This window comes from Trichoplusia ni, chromosome 20, assembly GCF_003590095.1.
Source record: "Trichoplusia ni isolate ovarian cell line Hi5 chromosome 20, tn1, whole genome shotgun sequence".
Taxonomy (NCBI): domain Eukaryota; kingdom Metazoa; phylum Arthropoda; class Insecta; order Lepidoptera; family Noctuidae; genus Trichoplusia; species Trichoplusia ni.
In genome coordinates this window covers 1,240,383-1,260,580 of record NC_039497.1, presented here as the reverse complement: position 1 = coordinate 1,260,580, position 20,198 = coordinate 1,240,383, and the positions used below count along the sequence as shown (strand labels likewise).

The following is a 20,198-nucleotide window of genomic DNA, read 5'->3' as shown; positions in this document are numbered from 1 at the left end:
CACAACCTGACAACGCGTCTATGACGTATTAATTTCTTAGAAAAAACAATACAGTACTGAGAATGGATATATTTTCCCACGGCCCTTTACTCACTATTTTTTTAATATATTATTCGTAATCGTCGAATGGTAAGTCCAAGTTATTATTTATTGTTTTAACAATAGGTTAATTTTTTACTCGCATACGCAGTTTCAATATCATTATTTTATACCTAAAAGGTAAAACAAAATAATATTCAAGCAAATAGTTATAAGTATTCATTTAAAATGGATTTGTTTAACAGAAAGTGTCACGCATCATGCAATTGAAAAATTATGTAGTTAAACTATTTTAAAGTTTGTTTTAGCTGCCTATGATTTTTTGGGAAGTATATTTGGTGTCATCATTCAGCCTGTGACACTCACAAATAAAGCACCTAGTAGTTAAAGTATTTTTTAAAATCGGTTTAGCAGTTTCTGATGTAATCCCTTACAACGAGACGAACTGAAAAACTTTTCTTCGCCATGACATTAGTACAGATTTTTGAGTAAGTCATTTTAGCAGTATAATCTAAAAACTGGTCATATACGATACGTCTCTTTTGATTAAAGTCAACTGTTCGACCAAAAGGATTGCGGTCGATTGCGGCTAGTTCGCTCCTACCTGCCCTTAATCTAAGTTTAGCGGACGATTTATTCCGTATCGTTAAACAGAAAAGATTAAAGGTAATGTAGCGAGGAACACTGTTAAAGCTTTCACCACACCGTAAAACCATGGTGATAAAGTCAACAAAGGGCGTATAACCTAAACGTTCTCGTTACGGTACGTTTCACAATTAACCTCCTTTACGATCTAGTCGGCAAACGGTCAGTTATCAGTCCGCCGTATCAGTTACTATGGATTTGTTCGACAAGCACACACTTGACTGTTTTAAAATAGAATTTATGTGCTACGCGTTCAAATCAAGACTACAATACTTACAGTCATACATTAAATATAAAATCCCCTACACAACAAAACAACCACTTATTATTTATAAATCTTCAGTGTTTAAAACCTTCATAAGATTATCATGGAGAAAAACAGGACTTTCTTGTTACTATCCCAACATTTTACGGTAGCCATTTCACGTGGGTTTTAAGCATAAAACTGTATGTTACCTTCAAAAGGTAAAAAAGCAAAAGATGACGAGGCACTTAAACATTACGCAAAGATAACACGCAAAAGGCATACAATATCATAATAATATTCAAGAGTGCAGCGTATCCAGAACAGAGGTATTAACAACTGGTTTCATTTTGCCCACTTTTGGTAAAACATCTTGTGTATAATAACACGCTGACACGAGCGTGTGGCGCGTGCTCAACTCAATAAAATCGGGCGAGTACGGGTCGGACTCGCTCGACAAATAGGATTAAGAGAAAATAATTTGCAAGTAAATTCACGATCGTATTAGTCGTTGCTTAACTTCGTTTTTTTTTTAATAGTGATTTGTTTTTGCACAGAAAGACAATCTGTTTCGCTATCACGATTAATGAGATACCTACTGTTAATAGACGGATCCGACAGAGCCTTAGTACTGAAGTTCCGTTTACACCCTTTGTGTACGGAACTCTAAACGTAATGTTTCGAGTAACCATGCTGTTTATAAACGTTGTATACGTTTGGCACAAATGAACATAAAATTATAATACTTGCTTTAGATCAATAGGCTGAATAATCTGAATATGCAAAACATCACGCCTCTTACTTGCGAGAGTGGGCAACACCACGTGCTTTGATCTTTCAGTTTATCCATACAATAGATTGAATTATGAATTGATTACGATAGCATTATAACTATACGTTTGTGTTTTATTTGTAGATTGAATTCGTTTGAGATTTGTTAGTGTGCAGGTTTATCAGAAAAGCGCCACATAAAGCAGATTTAGTTAGCTAATTATTTGTATGCAACGTCAAAATCCTTTAAAGTAATCATATTTTTTTGTAAGTAGTGCTTTCCACTATAAATTAGTATAAAATCTTTTTCAAAGTTTGCTTGTCCTAGTCGGGATCTGAAATCCTAAATGTATCCATATGACACATATTATTCATATTCACTCGAGTAAAAGTGCGGAAAGCGAATACCTATTAAGTAGACAGCCCTTAACTTCAAACCAAATCTATTCCCATCTATTCTATCCTTGTGACTTAAATACTGCAATGCGGCACCCTACGAAACCCATTGCTCTATCAAGGTATTCTAAACCTTAATAGAAACATCAATACATTGATTTATTAATACATCAATAAATTGATTATCAGATAACATTGAAATAATTGTATTGCCGATTGTTAGCAGTATGATAGTTCTGAATGAATAGCTCAGAATGGGTTAGCGATCAATTTTATAGTTGGAGGTTTGAAGGTTTTGCTGATATTAATTGAGTATAATGAAAGCTTTATATTATTACAGCTTTCTACTTTGTAGACTGAACTTGTTTAATATTTAATTATATCAACGTATCAGGTATGTCTTAAAGTATTGTCTAATAATAAATCGATAAATCTGTCATAATCGTTACAAACCATATGATAATTGATAAGTTCTAAGATCTGGAAACAGCAAAAAAATAATAAGATTAAATTAATATCATAGCGTCCCTTTACCAATGACCGGTGAAATATATGACAAATAAAAATAAATAAATAATGATACTTTGTACAACTAAATAGGTACAGCATATTGCGATTTTATCACGTAATTGCTTAATATCACATGCAGATTGTACTTAAAAGTTACATAAATATGACAGAATCGATACTTAATTGTAAGTAGAAATTAAGAGAATTTTCTAGAATGTCACAATATTCTCACGATAAATCGAAAGCCGATCGCGTATCCGCTTTTCTTCCAGCGATCGGTATTCCAACAAATAAGGTTATTTAACGGGTAATGGTCTCCATTTTAAGGATTAATGAGCTACTAGATGCGGCTTGTTAGATAAATCAAGATCATACAGATACAAGCGAATTTATTACACAGTTTGTAATTAAGAATTAAAATTATCGTTAGAATTATTGTGAACTTTATAAGTAACTGAACGATTTAAAGAATATTTGAACAGTAAATGGTTGTTTTGACGTACAGCACTAAACTGTAGCTCTCAAGTGTCATGCGGTCTTTGCCACTGTCAAGTGGCATTTAGAGACAAATTGACTTTTAATAACGCCACTATGTATACGGCTGTCATTATTGTCGCTTATCAATGGGCAAGCAAAATAAATTAGTTGAATAAGCTAGACTTGAAAAGCAAACATTCCAACACCGAAGAAGGTAAAAAAACATTTTTTTACGTAAATAAATAGTTAAGTACAACGGGAATGGGCTAGCTAGTTATTTACATTTGAACAAGTTTTAGTTAAACGTTCAGGAGCTCAATTGAAAGCTTTTGTAAGGTCAACAAAGTAAGAGAGCGCTATTAATTCGTTTGAGTAAACGGACTTCTGTAGACTCGGCTCGAGAGATACGGAATAAAATGAAGTTTTACGAGGGGCGGTCAAAAAGTTCGCGGAATGAAAAGGAAGGGGGGCGAAATTCAGCTCGAAATTATTTTTCTTTTTCGATGTATTCTCCCTTAGCCCTAATACACTTTTCAGATCTTTCAATTAACTTACTTATACCTTCTAAAAAAAAAGATTTGTCAAGCCCCTCAAAATAGTCAGAAATAGCCGACTTCACTTCTTCATCATTGGTGAATTTCTTTCCACGAAGCACTTTTTTCATTTTTGGGAACAAATAATAATCAGAAGGGGCCAAATCTGGACTATAGGGAGGGTGATTTAAAGTTCCGAAGCCACACTTCTGTAAGGCAGCCATCGCAACATGACTCTTGTGAACGGGTGCGTTGTCGTGCAAAAGGAGCACACCTCGAGACCATTTTCCTCTTCGTTTCTCCTTGATTGTTTTTTTTAATTTCTCTAGCAGTGTAGCGTAGTATTTTCCAGTGATATTGACACCTTTATCTTTATAATCAATCATTTAAATCCCCTCAGAATCCCAAAAAACTGTAGCCATAATCTTTCCGGCCGATTGTGACACCTTAAACTTCTTAGGCGGCGCTGCACCTTTTTTATGCCACTGCATGGACTCCTGCTTTGACTCAGGTTCATAGTGATGAACCCAAGTTTCATCTCCAGTCACAATTCGGTCCATAAACTCAACCCTGTTCTCACTACACAGGTCCAAAAACTCGCGAGAACACTCGACGCGCTGCTGTTTTTGAAGTGGTGTGAGCATTCTCGGCACCCATCTTGCACAGACCTTAGACATGCCTAGATGGTCATGGAGAATGTTCAAAACAGTCGTAGACGATACTCCAGTCATCTCTGCGATTTGCGTTTTCTTTAGACGAGCATCTTCAAGAACAAGTTTTTCGACTTTTTCAACATTGTCTGAGGACGTTGCCTCAATTGGCCGACCAGAGCGCGGATCGTCTTCAATCGAATCTCTACCTTGCTTGAAAAGGCTATGCCACTTGTAAATCATCGTTTTTCCAGGACAAAGGTCTCCGTAAACAGATGTCATCTCTTCCATAATGATCTGAGGCGTTTTTCCTTGCTTTGTAAGGAATTTAATCACTGCACGAAACTCGATTTTCTCCATAGTTGGTGTTTTCTTCCCGATTTACTTGTTTATCCAGCGATATCTCGAAGGTTAATGACCCGATTAAGCTGAAACTTAGTATTTATAGTTAAATTGAGTCATTAAGTAGTGACAGATAAAAAAAAATACCCCCTCCCCTCTCTACCCCTTCCATTCCGCGAACTTTTTGACCGCCCCTCGTATAAGAAAAAGTTTACCTTTTCCGGTATTTCAACATTCAATCTCACTTTTTTGTAAGTTGGCTGCAGCATAAACGTTCTTAAAAAAACTTTAAATACCGTGACAAATGCTAATAATAGCAAAAGTTATTTATTTTCAAGTTTAAAACGGTAAAAACTGTTTTGAGGCAATTTAAGATGCAGCGCTTGGAATTGCAGACGTATCGATTTCACGCCACATGTGTACTGAGACTTTGGACCTTGCTTTTCGTAGAATGCGTTTACATCTGCACAACTTACATGTGTAAAAATATTTAAATATCAATATCATACATACGAGAAAGTAAGCAGCATTTTTTAACTACTGTTGATTGTTTTATAATTATGGAGAAAACATTACCGACCGATTTTTACTCGCAATTAATTCAACTTAATACGAAATAATCTCAATTAAAATCGCTCAATCCATTCGGGAGCTATTATGCCAAATTCAGACGTCATTTTGAGTTCAGAAAAAAAAACCAAAGAGCAGGTTATTTCTATTTGTTTGAACAGTAACGAAATTAAGGTATTACACTAAGTTGAACATGTCTTAATTAAGTCCCTGACAAACGATTTGTAACTTCCCCGTCTAATAAACACGTCGCTTTCGTTTCACAATTGTTAAATAAACCAGCAAACAGTTAATTACGATTCGTGTCTTAGCGGCATTTTGAAATGATACCGAGCTTTGTGAAACTTGTATAGAGTAAAGCATCTATCGCAAACTTGATATTGTGTGACCTTTCAATACTTAATCAATCATTTTAGACGTAGAAAATACGTTATTGTAATATAGAATATGAAGGTTTTGTACGCATTTAGAGCATCAAGACGGAGAAAAAGCGAGAATCAGAAGATATAAGGAAAATTATTTTGAAATCTAAACCGACACAGTAATTGTACAGTAATTCCACCTCGTTGAATTTTCTGGATCGGACTTAGCAGTCAGCAAAATCTAAAACGTTTGCGTACGCATTTCGTTCTTTTCGGTTAAACAAAGGGATGATATATAAATATTTGAGAACACGAGGCTTCGCAGTCGGCAGCCGTTACGGCAGCGGTTTGCGTCATGTACAAAGTTACGTGCAAACGGATACGGTTGGCCTTAGCACGCGGACGTCGATGTCCCGTTTCGTGCATACGTAATAAAGCCGCAAAACTTTAGGTATTACTTCACTTAAGCTAGATAAAATGTAAGCGTAGTCTTAGTTCCGTGATTTAATAATGATCATCGATCAATGAGGGTAATGAACTTGTAAGTATTTAGCATAGGCTTAAAAAATTTTTTGACCACTAAGATGGAGGCAATTTTTACACTCGGATTCTCTTTAGTTAAATTTTACCGTGACAACTTACTTCACACAAAGTTATTTGCTACAAAAACTACTGCCAATAAAACAACAGACATTTCAGTTAACCTTTCATGCAAAACTGCAAGTTTTTAATGATAATACTTACAACATTCCCATCGTCCCTTCAAATGTAATAGCAATAATAAGCGGTTGTGCCAAATGATTACCACGTCACTCATCAATGGCCGCATGTGGTTCGTTCTGCCATAAAGAGTGTTGCGAATTAATGTTAATTTTAACAGTCCTCGCTGTACATTGAAGTGCGACACCTGAATTTGGCACGATCAATTATGAACGGCATATTCGATACGTATGACAAGTGAAAGTTTTGTATATTACACGCTGATTCTTAAAAATAATAACTTATTATGTTGGTTATAGTATTAGCGGGTAAAAAGTTTTCTAATGTGTTTGGAGTACGCACAAAGATTAGAGCATAGCTTTCTGGACTTTGAATTGAATAATTGATATTCATACTGACATTAAATCTACATTTACGAAATTAAGGACACGGTTTACGTCATAACTTTGTTGATAGCATAAAATAAGTTCTACTTATAGTATTCAAGAATAATTTCAAAGTATCAAGACAATTATTACATACATCGGAAGTTAGGAACTCGTAAACAAAGTTTAATGTAACTACTACTAGTTTCCGAACTAACTCAAGACACAAGACCGTTGAAACTAACCGGCAAGTTAACGAAAGTGTATAAGAGCTTTATCGTGTTACGTATTAGAGCCATTAAGTTAACAAGGTGCTTATTAAATCTCAAGGCTGATGGCGAAGGATGTTAATCTTTGGAAACAGCGGATACAAGCAGGAGATCGAAGAGGAAACGAGGCCGTGACATACAGGCGAGCAGGCAAGGTTATGTGCAAATGAGAAATGTTCACACATTTAATTTTCTTGACGTACATACATACGTTACACAACATTTTGTAATAGTGAATTAATAGCCTTATCCTTTTAATTAAAAAGGTTATATTTTTAAGAAGAAAGTTATTATTTATAATAACCTAAAGGCTGAAAATCGAAACCTTGTGCTTCCTTACAAATAAAATCTATACCTATCTCAAGCTATAATATTTAAAACAAATATTGAAAATCAGCTACATTTACCAATGGATAACCCTGAACCCAGTAGAGGCATTAGTGCAAACCCTTCGGTGCGTCTAGAGCCAATGAAGTTACGTGTGCTCTTCCAAAACAGTGCACATTCAAAATAGATCAAACACGGAAATTAAAGCCTGTTCAAAATCATCCTAAAACGTACGATGACAAGGGAAGCCCGTATTTACGTTTAATAACGTCCAATTACGTTGCAGATACGATGACAGGATGCTTTCAGCTGATTGGATGGTGTAAAAGGGTTAGCGCCCCTTCCGCAGGGGTCGCCGAGGGGCGAAATGGAAATATTGGAGTTTTCATTTGCTACCGATCATAACTTTGGCTTTGGACTGTTACTTGGTTTCGCTTTTAAGTTTTTATCAAGATTCCTCTGAAGTTCATGACTGTGTCTGGCTTTAAGAATAATAAACTGATATTCGAAGCAAACTAAGCATGTCTATTAAGTCTGGAGCTGCTTTACGTCAATTAAAATTATGATCGACTTTTTTAATTACTGAATGATATCAGTGCAATCCACTTTTCGTAAAAGTCTGAACTGAAACGAAACTCCTCGGATATGTTTGGCCTTTTATTCTACACACGTAATACACGCACAATTGTGCAGATGTAGCAAAACGTTGCTTAGTAATTTGTTAATTGTGCACAATTGTAAACCTGTTTTAACACGTAAATACTACGCGTTAGAATATCAAACTCAAGCCTAAGAAAATTAGTCAAATAGACAGTTTTCTGTAGAATCCAACAACTACTAGACATTGCAGGACTATTTGCCTGGAAGCAAATAACAAGATTTTATGTCACATTATATTCATATCACACACAGCAACCTTCTGGTTGAGATGTAAAGTATGTACCTACATACATGCTCGAAACACAGATAAACCTTGGACATATACTTAAAAATATGTTTATTATGCTATTAGTTTTAATTAAAGAGCTTTGCTTTGTTAAAGTTAAGATTATGAAGTAAGTTTATCTACTCTGTAATAGCAATAATATAATGTTTAGTGCAATTATTGATGCGAATGCAAAAAGTAGTAAGAAAGAAAAGAAGGAAAAAAACTTAACTAAGACTTTACTACTTTAAAAGACTAATGAATGTCGCCTTTATTAAGATCATGAAACTTTTGGCAATGAAATATATCAAATTGTATTGTAACGAAAAACAAGTTTATAACATAAATTATTTTAAGTAACAACATAGGACCACTTTAATGTATTTTTTATTGATTTTTGCAACCGGAAAGTGCGAGATTAGCATATGTTAATGTGTACAAGTTTAAAGCTACGCGTTTGCAATACTGCATAGGCATAACGTCTAAGGGGTGTTCCCCATTGTGTGTTTAAGCACCATCAGCGGCGCACCCGGGCTTCCAATGTCAGTACGAGGGCATAAGCATAACCAAGTTAGAATGACCTAAACTCCTCTTGAAAAAAAAAACCATGAAGCTGAAAGAATACTACGAGATGCAAGTGATCAAATTCTAAGTATTTAAATTAATAATAATTAATCGATGTAATTTTGATTACGTATAACGCAGTCTTTGACCTCATTCGCAAGGGTGCGGGCACAAATTGTGATACTATCCATCTTTAAAGGTGTCTGCTAGTAAAGATGGTACATACCGAAATACCGAGCCATCAAAGGTTTTGGAATGGGCGATATCTAAAGCCGATAGCCTTACTTCATTAGTCATTGGCGATTTCTATACCATGGCTCTGGTTAAGACCTAGTATTATGGATTAACAATAAATACTATGCATGCTAGTGATTTCTACACCTTTAACGATTTGTAAAGGCATGAAAAATGCAGTTTAAAGTATATTCCTTGAATGTTTAGGATTTACGCGCTTTTTAGGGTCCCGCAGTTCGTCCGTTTGTCGCCGGGTTGTATCTCATCAACCACTTAGGTAATAACTAACAGTTTGACTTTTCACATGATGTAGGTATTTCTATTGTCACTATTATAAGAGAGGCCATAAATGCGATGGATAACTATTTTTATTGTATTTAGCGTATTCGTACGGTACCCTCAGTATCCGAACTTGTAAGTTGGAGCATGTTGGCACTATTTTAATCTTATTTAATATTATGGCTTATTTAATACTACAAGTATGTAGTGTGATTTTATAATTGATTCTAATAAACAATTAAGAACGTGTTTCTCATAAGTTCACAAAGCTGTCAGTTTTATAATCTAGTTTAATCTAGTTAGGTTGAGATTAGATGTGATAAAATCGTAAAAGGTGATAATCAGTTATTGACAGGATATCAACTCAGCAGGGGTCGGTCTTGAATGAAGCAAGAAACGTACGTGCTTTATATTACAAACTAGCTTTTCGCCCGCGTCGAGGTCGGTTATATCGCGTTTCCAAGAGAACTCTTCAAAAGTCCAGGATAAAAATAGGACAGTATGTTCTTTCTCAAGGTCAACTGATCAACTCTATCTCTGTACCAAATTTCATTAAATCAGTTCAATGGTTTAGACGTGAAAGCGTAACACACAGACAGACAGACAGGCAGAGTTACATTCGCATTTATAATATTAGTAGGGATAAGTAACGTCTACACGAAACGTTGGCGTGTCAGATTTGCGAATATTCATGAATGTTCAATGACCTCTAAAATGAAAGTTTTCAGTAAGTTTTCAATAGATCTATTGTATGTTTTCCCTTAATCTACTATCCAAATATTTAGTCATTGTATATTGTTTGTTAATACTATTATATTTATTTAAATCTGAGTGGTTATGAACTTTTATTGCTGACTGTACAAGTAAAAGTAGTGCAGAAATAGTATTAATATTAAAAGTCAAGGTAAACAGTATGTTAGTATGCTTGCACAATATTATCCAACGAATAATTGTTCGTCGCGACAAAAACTGCGTAAATATCATTTGTTGAATTGTGTAAATCGTATGAAAAGAGGTCAGAGACCTTAGAGCTGTCAAAGTAGCACTCGTGACCCGGTTCTGTTCAATAATGAAATGTACTATGCATTATGTGAGCTAGTACTTGGAAGATAAATTATTTATTGTGTATTCTATTTGAAAATTTCAGTGTAAAAAATCCTTGGCAGACAATTAACTTGATTTTTTTCTTGTTATATATGTAGAGGCTATGAATCCGAGAAGTTTCGAAACAAGTATGATTATTTTATAAAATTTATTATCATGTTAACTGTCATTCTAATATTCAATTAAATTGCAGACTTTACAGTCAAGTGTCATTTCCAAAATCGCGTCAACGCTCGAATGTACAGAGAAGACAGGTCAACTTCACGTGACTTATCGACGTTTAAATAAACGGTTTTTGTGGCATGTATTCCTGTTTTAAGAATAATAAAAAGATTTATTGATTGAAGCGAAACATCGTTCAAACTTTTTTTTAAATAGTATTCATAATTAAAAAGACAAATTTCGAAAAAAGGAGTGAATTAATTTAAGAAATCTTACAACACAGTAAGTAACTCGGTATTCATTAATGAGTTTAATTAGATGTTACAGTCTCTCAGAAGTGTTAAATATGCAGTACCCTAAATGGTGTGAAAAATTCCAATCCACATGTAGAGCTTCAGGTCCATTTAAAGCTTACAATACACATAGCTTACTTAAATGGCAGCAAATAATTAAAAGCGTAAAGTAATAATTATGCTATCAATCAAAGAAAAAACTAAGTGTTGCGTATGTGGGTGAGGAGTGCCAAAAGAGATTGTGGGTAGTTGTGTTAGGGTCAAATGTAAGATTCGTATATTTAAATAATAATGTTAATATACAGCCAGGCACTACACGAATAATTACACTATTACACATAAGGTCTAAGTATAGACCAGCTTGCTACCTTCAATACATGAGCCTAGATTTGTGAACTTTTGACAACTGGATACTTCCAATAGTAATCTGTTACATTGCACTGCACACATAATTTAAATAAAGACCTATGCAGTTATGCCAGCTACTGCATAGGTCTGAGAGAAGAATCAAGGAATAATAAATACCTTAAAATGGTAGTGTTTTTAATCACTAATAGATGGATCCCAAACAGTTGAGGCAAACTCAATTTAATCTCTTTTGTATTTAAGGTGAATAACATGCAAGTTTCAAAAAAATTGGTTTTAAAGTCGTGGGGTTGAGAAGAATAACCAGAAGTCTGCAAATACATTCAAATGAAAGCATATTGATACAGAATACAGAAATCTGTTACCTTCAGAGTTCAGAATTTAAATACTAACTTGAAAAATATTCAATTGTGATAATTTGAATGAGAAACATGGTGTAGTAAAATAAACATCTCGAGAGTAATCCATATTAATTTTACAAACAAAATTTCTTACAAAAAAAAAAATATATATATATTGAATGGGGTGCACACCCTTTTATGGGTATTTAGATTTTAAGGGGATGGGTAATGGAGGGGTCTAGGCTATATTTTATACTGGCAACCACAGCATGCTATAGACTGAATTTGTTGTGGATTGAGTCACAAGAAACACCTTTTTTTCCAGGGTAAAACGCTAATGGCTTGAACCCACATTGAGGGCACGGTTTGGGGATATGTTGGACTTCCACTGACTAAAAACACCCCAGGCCCCTTCTACTGCTTTAGCCAGAGTCATGGGATTGCTTGTGCTCTGCGTGAATCTAGTTGTACTTACGAGAAACACAGTATAGCGTAATGTGTGAATAAGCATATTTTAATGCAAAATGTTATAATAGTGCTTAGAACAGGGGTAGGTAGAACCAGAACATTTTTAACAAGAAGTACTTCAAAATTACTTATCATGAACAGGAAAAATTGGTTAACAAAAAGATAATCTATCAAACAATAAAAGAACCAAACTGATAAGGAATACAATAAAACAATTGATTCTAGATAAGTTTCAGTGAGTACCATAATATTTTATGAGTTTGACAATGACAGCCAATATGGAAATTATCAATCAGTATAACTGTTATCTATGGAATGTGGATTATTTTGTATCTGATAATATTTGTTTAAATGACCTTGAGTTTGTGTATGACAAGGATAATCGGTTACTGATAATGATTTGGGTTAATGACATAGAAGACATGTGAAACGTAATATGTTACATAGATATGTAAATAAAATAGTAACTATTATTATATTAGTCTTGTTTCTCAGACATACACATGGCAGACATATTTGTTGGTGCAATGAAGCACATATGACTGAAATTAATGAATTTTAGAATATTAATTTGTTTTTACGAGGTAAATAGCATTGTAATTTCAATGATTTTATCTATTTAATATTACATTGCACTAAAATTTTAGCAATAGTAAAGATTAAGATAGGTATAGGGAACAAGCAGGTAAGCTAGACAGGCTAATGAGGATTTACTTTCAAAGCTTTAATAATCTAGTTTTTATGTGGTAGTTAACAAATTGAATCCCAAACAATAAAATATGCAATGTTTGACAGTGACAGGGGCACCCAAAACAAAAAAAAAGTAATTTACCATTGGAACTTTTGAGGTCGCGATGTATAAGGGACATGGGGGCTCCGACGTGCAAGTACGCCATTCCCTGTGCCACCTGAATGGCCCAGTCCACCAGGATGTCGGGGCGGATTTTACGACCCGACAGCACTCGGTTCAAAGGCCCGCCGCGCGCGTACTCCATCACCAGACACAAGTTTGGCTCCTCCAAACAAACACCTTTCAACGACACTATATTCTCGTGCTGTAGCACCCAAAACAGTCTCGCCTCTTGCAATACACTCTCTTTGATAACCTCTATATCTTCGTTCGCATCCTGGCGCGCCGCCTTCACCGCCACCACTTCGTCGTTCCAGTAGCCGCGGTACACTTTCCCGAAGCCTCCCACGCCTATCACCTCCTCCAGCTTCAGCTCGGAGAAGGACACGCGCGGTGGCTCCACGGCCAGAGGGTCTTCCTCGGTAACGTACATGGCAGGGAATATACCGACGCGGTCGCCGATCTTCCCTGTCCACCAGCCTTCGTCCCCTGAGATGTTAGCGTCCTTCGACAGTACCTCGACGATCTCGCCACGGCGCAGGGAGAGCTCGTCCTCTCCCTGCGCCACATAGTCGTACACGGCGGTGAACAGAGCGAGCGGCGGGCGTTCGCTGTCGGCCGCCATGGCCGCGCGGCCGGCCGCTGGCCGCGGCGGCATCACCCCGGCCGCGCCCCCATCGCGCCTGTCCTCCTCACTCACGCGCCCCGACACTGCTGCAGCCGCCACCCACCACAGCACATAACGCTACACACGACAAAACAACGCGTTTGGTTATGATCACCGTATTATTCCGCCATCTTTGTTTCTAACATCGATCATGGCGGTGTTGTGTCGAAGCAAGCACTCGTATATCAGCACAAATGTGTCGCAACCCGCGCGACGTTACGTTTTGAAGATAGACTAATAACGTCTTCGCTGCGATAAAGTTAATTATTTTCCATTCATCTATCACGACAACTGATAGACGGACGAAATGACAACCATACCGTAGCGAAGTCAGTGACAAACTGACGTTTAGTGTTGCAATAACATAATTGCACCATCCAAAAAAATTGCAGGTTGTAAAAATACTAACTCCATGTATGGAAAAACTTAAAATAATAATAAGACATGCAATGGTTACAGTTTCCCAAATATATAAATAAGATCTTTTTAATCATTCTTCATATTCCATGTTGTGTAGTTTTAATGCAGGGCAAGTTGATAAAACATATGATCTGATATAGTTTTGATGCTTAAAACATAGATGGCGCTATTTTTCTTTCGTATTCAAGTTACACTATGGACTTTTGTTTTTGCTTTGTATTGCGAGTTTAAGCACATCGTTGTTGCAAGGAAAAAGGACAAGAATTGGAATAATATCAAAACGTGTATTTTCGCAATAGTTCTTAATCATCATATCACTGAAATTATCAAGTATAATTTCACACTTTATCGTACCAGGTCCCATGGTGTAATGGTTAGCACTCTGGACTTTGAATCCAGCGATCCGAGTTCAAATCTCGGTGGGACCTTCCGCCCTCGGTCTAACTTTTTACTGTTTCATGCACGATTTTCTCCCTTTTTGTATTTTTTTTTCATTAATTTGAATTTAAAATATCTTTATTTTATATTATATTCAACATATTCGCGAACAAAACAACCTAAAGTATAAAATGTTACGATAGTCTGTGGGAGTCTGAAGTCTGAAGGGATGCTGGGTAGGGAGCATTATTGATCGCGCGAAAATGGGATAGTCGTATCCATTCGCGGCCACCCAGCCCGCGGACGTGGGGCCGGTTTTCACTCTCAAAAACACGTAGATACGCCTTAAATATTAGATAAATAGCTGATAAATATCTTTAAATAGTTAGTGTACGTGCTAGTTTATTAGTATTAAGTAAAAATAACCACAAAGTGTAATAAAACCCACCGCGCTAATTCTAAACACCGTAACGTGACATGTCATACTGAAAGCGAAAGAAAAAATTGCTTATTACTCGACAATACGTTGAAATCATGTGAAATTACGTAAAATTAACCTCAGAAATACATTGTGATAGTAATTACTTAGATGTCCAAGCAGTGTTCAGTTTAAAACAAGTGAGAATCTAAAATAATAATGGCCGATTTACTATCTCCGGGTTAGATTTAAGAAAATAATGTGGAAAATAACAAACATGAATAATTGTTTAAAAAGTGGGCTGTGTTTGAAGTGGCGTTGGCGTAAGCGTTGGCATGAAATTAAAAAAATAATAATTGATTCGTACGACGGGAGCGTGAATGGGCCGTATTATTAGCTATATTGTGCTTAGACGTATTAATAAAAATATTTAATTATATAACAAAATGAATACTTTTAACGCACCGACGACGCAAATCAATGCGATAGATAAGATGACAACGGTGAAATGTAAATCTGTTGATCTAGAAGGATATGTTATTATAGTAGTGCAAACTAAGGATAATAAAATTAAATTATACGGTAAGTACAAAGCTATTTAAGATAATTATTTTACATTAGTCTTAAGATGAATTTATATTTTCATTATGTGTATAAGTAATATTCATGGCAAAATTGTGAAGACATGAAACCTCCTTTCTTCGATGGACCTATTTACTTTTTAATATTTACTGAATAATTAAACTGTGTTTTGCCAATAATTAAATACCAGATTACGTTTATTTCGAAGTTAATATAATTTTTACATTTAAAATAGTTTGTTGTCGTCAGAATAACGTCTTACCTTCGTTTGCAATACCCGCACTTGAAGCTTCCACCGCACCTAACCTTTTTTAATTTTTTTAAAGAGGTTAAGATTTTTTTATTCGTTGAATTTACTTTCAGTAGTTATTTATTTATATTTAAAATAGTATACTATTGAGTGCTATAAGTGTTTTTATTGTTATTGAATATTCAATTAAAGGCGTGTCCTTATCCTGGGAAAAGATTTCAAGTTTTGATTTGGATAGGTACGTGCTTTAAATTGAAGTGTGTAAAATACTCAAAATATTGAATAGAATTTGAAATATCATGGTATTTATTTTAAAAATTAATTTTCATTTCTTTACGTGACAATAAACATTGTTCCTCGCCCGCGTCAGACGCGGCTGATAATGTATTATGAAAATATTAGAAAAACAAAAACCATTAAAATTCTTTTATTTTGAAAAAAAAAATATTGTTTCTAATTTGTACCTTAGTTTTAATTTATGCCATGGTTTTTAATAACTGTAGAGTGACCGCAAATCTCTGGCTTATTTTCATAGATGTCTAGCAAAATATCAACCTATCAAAATCAGTCTAATGTGACTAGATCACAAATTGCACGTAAACTATCAAAGGAGGTTATGTGTCCAGGTTAATTACTCTTTGCCAGAGGCAAATAAAGGAGAGTTTCTAAGCCACTAGCCGGCTAATAGATGTGTTGTATAGTTTTAAGAAACTGTTTGGTAAAATTGGCATTGTTTCCTTGGTAAAATTTGCAAACATAAGTAGCCAACATTGTAGACGACCGAGTTGTTTAAATAAAAAATCTTATCAATGGTCTTCTAAATATTACCCATTTGTTTGTATTTATAGGAGGCTATATTCTTTGCAGGGTGCTGAAAAATGCTACATCTGACTTTATGCATTCCGAACATTGTTCATCAGATACTAATTTTCAAAAATGAATCTCTCTTTCGGTCTAACAGCATAAAACAAGTCGCTGGAATACATCTTTACCCCACCCGAAGTTAACTCGAATCGAAACTAAAACTTCTGAGAAAAAAGTTTATTTATTCCACCCCTTTGTCCAGGTTCGCCATCTGCCGGGAATTGGGATAACCTGGAGCTGGCTGACGAGATCATGGACGTGAATGAGACGCGACTCGAGGATATGTCCCGGGCAGAGGTCCTCGGACATATACACGAGGTAAGTGACCTTTGAACCAGGATAAGTAAACACAATCAACGGTAGGACGTGGTAGATGAAAATGAAAAAGCTTTTATTTCAAACTAGCTGTTGCCCGCGACTTCGTCCGCGTGGTTAGAAGATATAAGTTATGATTTATACCTGCCCTGTTTTTTTCACATTTTCCATTGTATCTTAGCTCCTATTAGTCGCAGCGTGATGGTTTATAGCCTAAAGCCTTCCTCGATGAATGGTCTATTCAACACAAAAAGAATTTTTCAATTTGGACCAGTAGTTCCTGAGATTAGCGCGTTCAAACAAACAAACAAACAAACTCTTCAGCTTTATATATTAGTATAGATATAGATGTGGTGTGCAATAAAGTACCTCTATACATATATGCCATTCTTATCTAAACATCCTTTAGAACGAGGTAGATGAAACGGTTTTATTTAAAGTAAATGATAATAATAACATAATAGAGCTCACGAGGTTGTCGACTTGTGGGAGGTGGACTCGGCAATCATTGTCCCGATAGTCGTGAGTGTCAATGGCTTGATAGCCAAGAGCCTCGACCAACACCTTATGAGGCTCTCGTTGTGCGTCTGGGTCAAGGGTTTGATTCAGAGAGCGGTACTTCTGGACACGGCGCGCATCGTGAGGAGGTTCCTCTCTTTGGAGCCCTGACCACCGGCAGCTTGGGCCCTGTTCCCGTTGCCGGTTGGACACAATTTTTTATATTTTTAAATATATGTTGTTTTTTTTTATTTACCTATATTTAAAAATGTAATTTATATGTTATTTAATTTAAATAAAGGATATAATACCACTAGACAATATACAGGCTCTGCTCTGCACCTCTGCTGTGCATGGGGTGGGTTCCATATAGGGAAGGTTTGAACATTGATCACCATTTGTTAGCCGTTCCCGATCCCATTTCCATTTTTACCTTACGATATTATCTTTCACCGTTTTGACCGTCTTGAAATAATTAAGCATAACATAAAGTCACATTGGTACTTTAACTGCGTTAGGGTTGAACCTCCACTTTATTTATTTTATTTGAAGGTACCTATTACTCCTGCAGACTCTTATCCGAGGAGAGAAGATCTGTCAGCTGTAAAAAATCGATACATTTTTTACAGGAAACTAGAAATGTTCTTAATTTTTCTTCTTTACACGGCCATTCAATTTAGTTGCCATTCAACACGTAAAAAAAATACATAATTCCTTGACGGCTTTCTTTGTATAAAACCTTTTTGTTCAAAGGACACTATACACTATATTCTTTTGTCCGGTACTTCTACTATAGTACAGTTTTTCACCTTCACACATGCATAAATCTCACGTCCACAAAGTTCCAAAGGATTACAGAGAGAGGAGACCGTTTGTAGCAAATCCTCAAGCTTAACTCGTCCTGTGGTTTTAAATATACGGGCAGGCGGTACACAAAGCTTCAAAAATACTTCATTAAAGAAAAACTTAGGGGAACGTTTTTGAGTATACTTTTTACTTACTTACTTACACAGGTTTGAGTGAAGGCGTTTAGAGACTCGTTAGTTTTTAAAATTAATTGTTAAGTATTTGGTTCTGCCATGTTTTTTAACTTGGGGGAAGTCCGTATGAAGCAGTGGACCTCGATAAGCTAAAATATACATAATATATTATATTAAATAATGTATAATATAATAAAGAACAGAGAATTTGATTACGTTAAGTACCTAAATTTTTTGAGTAGCTGTTGCCCGCGACTTCGTCCCCGTGGGTACAAGATATAACTTATGATTTATACCTGCCCTATTTTTTTCACATTTTCCATTGTATTTCCGCTCCTATTAGTCGCAGCATGATGGTTTATAGCCTAAAGCCTTCCTCGATGAATGGTCTATTCAACGCAAAAATATTTTTTCAATTTGATACAGTAGTACAGTAGTTAGCGCGTTCAAACAAACAAACTCTTCAGCTTTATATATTAAGTATAGATTTTGTATTCGTCACTAGTGATCGGCAGGAGAATTACTAAATGAATTCTCTGCCTGAAGTTTCCGCTATGTTACCAGACGTTTAAGAAAATTAGTATCTACTATTATATTCTATTGAATTAAAGAGATTTTTCACACAAATATCAAAAATACATTATTTTTATGTCCTTTTCATATCGAAGCTTTCGCGCGCTTTTCATGAATTTCATAATGGAGCTAGGTTGGATCCCATAGACAAGTAAGAGCGACAGATTTCCATCTTTTATTCGAAAACGCGGGAAAACCCGGAACCTTGTTTGAGGTTATCTAATGACGTATATTGACGTTTTTATTTTGTTACAGTGCATTTCATCCTGTGTCATCAAACTTCGAGTGAAAAGGCGAAGTGAAACGAAATTATGTGAGTATTATTTAAATAGCAACCGATAATAACTATTATCTGAATTTTCAATATGCGGACTCCTTTTAAATAATAATCAGTTATTAATTAGCTCTCTAGGTCATATACATATTTTTTTCTAGCCCATGGCGTCCTACTACAGCCCCTCTATTTCATCATTAAAAAATATTATTAATCATTACACATTAAAATATTTATTAATAATTAAAAACAAACTACGTAAATTGTACGTTTGCAAATGACATTACATTTCGACAGATCACGTGACGGTGACCTGTCAACTTCATAAATTCGAACGTTTTCTATTGACGTTGAATAGTAGAAGTGTCTTTTAGTAAGAGGGGCTGGACAGAGGTTATTATTATCATTTCTCACTATTATTGTATTATTATTATCACTTCACTTCTCCGCTTGTGGTCATTAGTAAGTATATCTAAGTAAATCCATTACCTAACATGGTTTTGTAAGATCGTTTTAGGTACAAACCTCATACATTATTACAAGTGCGATTTTCAATCAAGGAGTAAATAAGAAATGGCCTGGATTCCCTGGATTCTTCCTCTTTGAACGAGCATGCATTTTTTATTAAACGATAGTGGAACAGCGCGAAACTTAGATCTTCGCAGGTATTGAGAATACATTAATAATGGGATCAGATGGTGTTTCTGTTCTATCGTTCCTTCTTTTAGAGTTCTGTGGGCAACGATGAAGTTTACAGGCAAAGACCGTAATTTGATTATAAATTCGGTTTTTTACCTGGACAAAATATTAAATATACATTATTAATTATTTAATGTAGATCTCACTTTGACGACCTCCGTGGTCGAGTGGAGTACGCGCCGGTTTCATGGTGTCGCTAGCTCTGAGGTCCCGGGTTCGATCCCCAGTCGGGTCAATGTATAAATTCACATTTCTACATTGTCTCGGGTCTGGGTTTTTGTGGTATCTGAATTCCATAACACAAGTGCTTTAGCTACTTACTTTGGGTTCAGAACAATATATCTGATGTTGTCCGTGAACTTTCAAACTTTTCACGATAATTGGACGAGATATAGTTTGTTATACGGCACAATATCAGAACTTAACTTTATCATTTATAAAACACTCTGAAACACAAATTAAGCTATGGAACCT

At 35.5% G+C, this 20,198-nt stretch overlaps 2 protein-coding genes and 1 non-coding gene across 3 annotated transcripts in view; 2 read left to right on the top strand and 1 right to left on the bottom strand.

Annotated features, from left to right (window-relative positions):
* The window catches only part of LOC113503983 (mitogen-activated protein kinase kinase kinase 11-like), a 50,542-nt gene extending 36,734 nt beyond the window's left edge, over window positions 1–13,808 (bottom strand). The window contains exon 1 of the mRNA XM_026886128.1: window positions 12,789–13,808. Within this exon, the coding sequence (XP_026741929.1) occupies window positions 12,789–13,464 (676 nt within the window). The 5' untranslated portion in view covers window positions 13,465–13,808. The remainder of the gene's footprint in view (window positions 1–12,788) is intronic.
* A 146-nt stretch (window positions 13,809–13,954) lies between these two features.
* Window positions 13,955–19,232, top strand: LOC113503733. Its single transcript, XM_026885816.1, has 3 exons — window positions 13,955–15,271; window positions 16,588–16,703; window positions 19,007–19,232. Exons 1-3 carry the CDS (start codon window positions 15,136–15,138, stop codon window positions 19,091–19,093), a joined length of 339 nt encoding a protein of 112 aa, XP_026741617.1. The 5' UTR covers window positions 13,955–15,135; the 3' UTR covers window positions 19,094–19,232.
* Trnaq-uug lies at window positions 14,250–14,321 on the top strand. Its single transcript has one exon. It is a non-coding gene; the product is annotated as a tRNA-Gln (tRNA).
* Window positions 19,233–20,198: the final 966 nt, after the last annotated feature.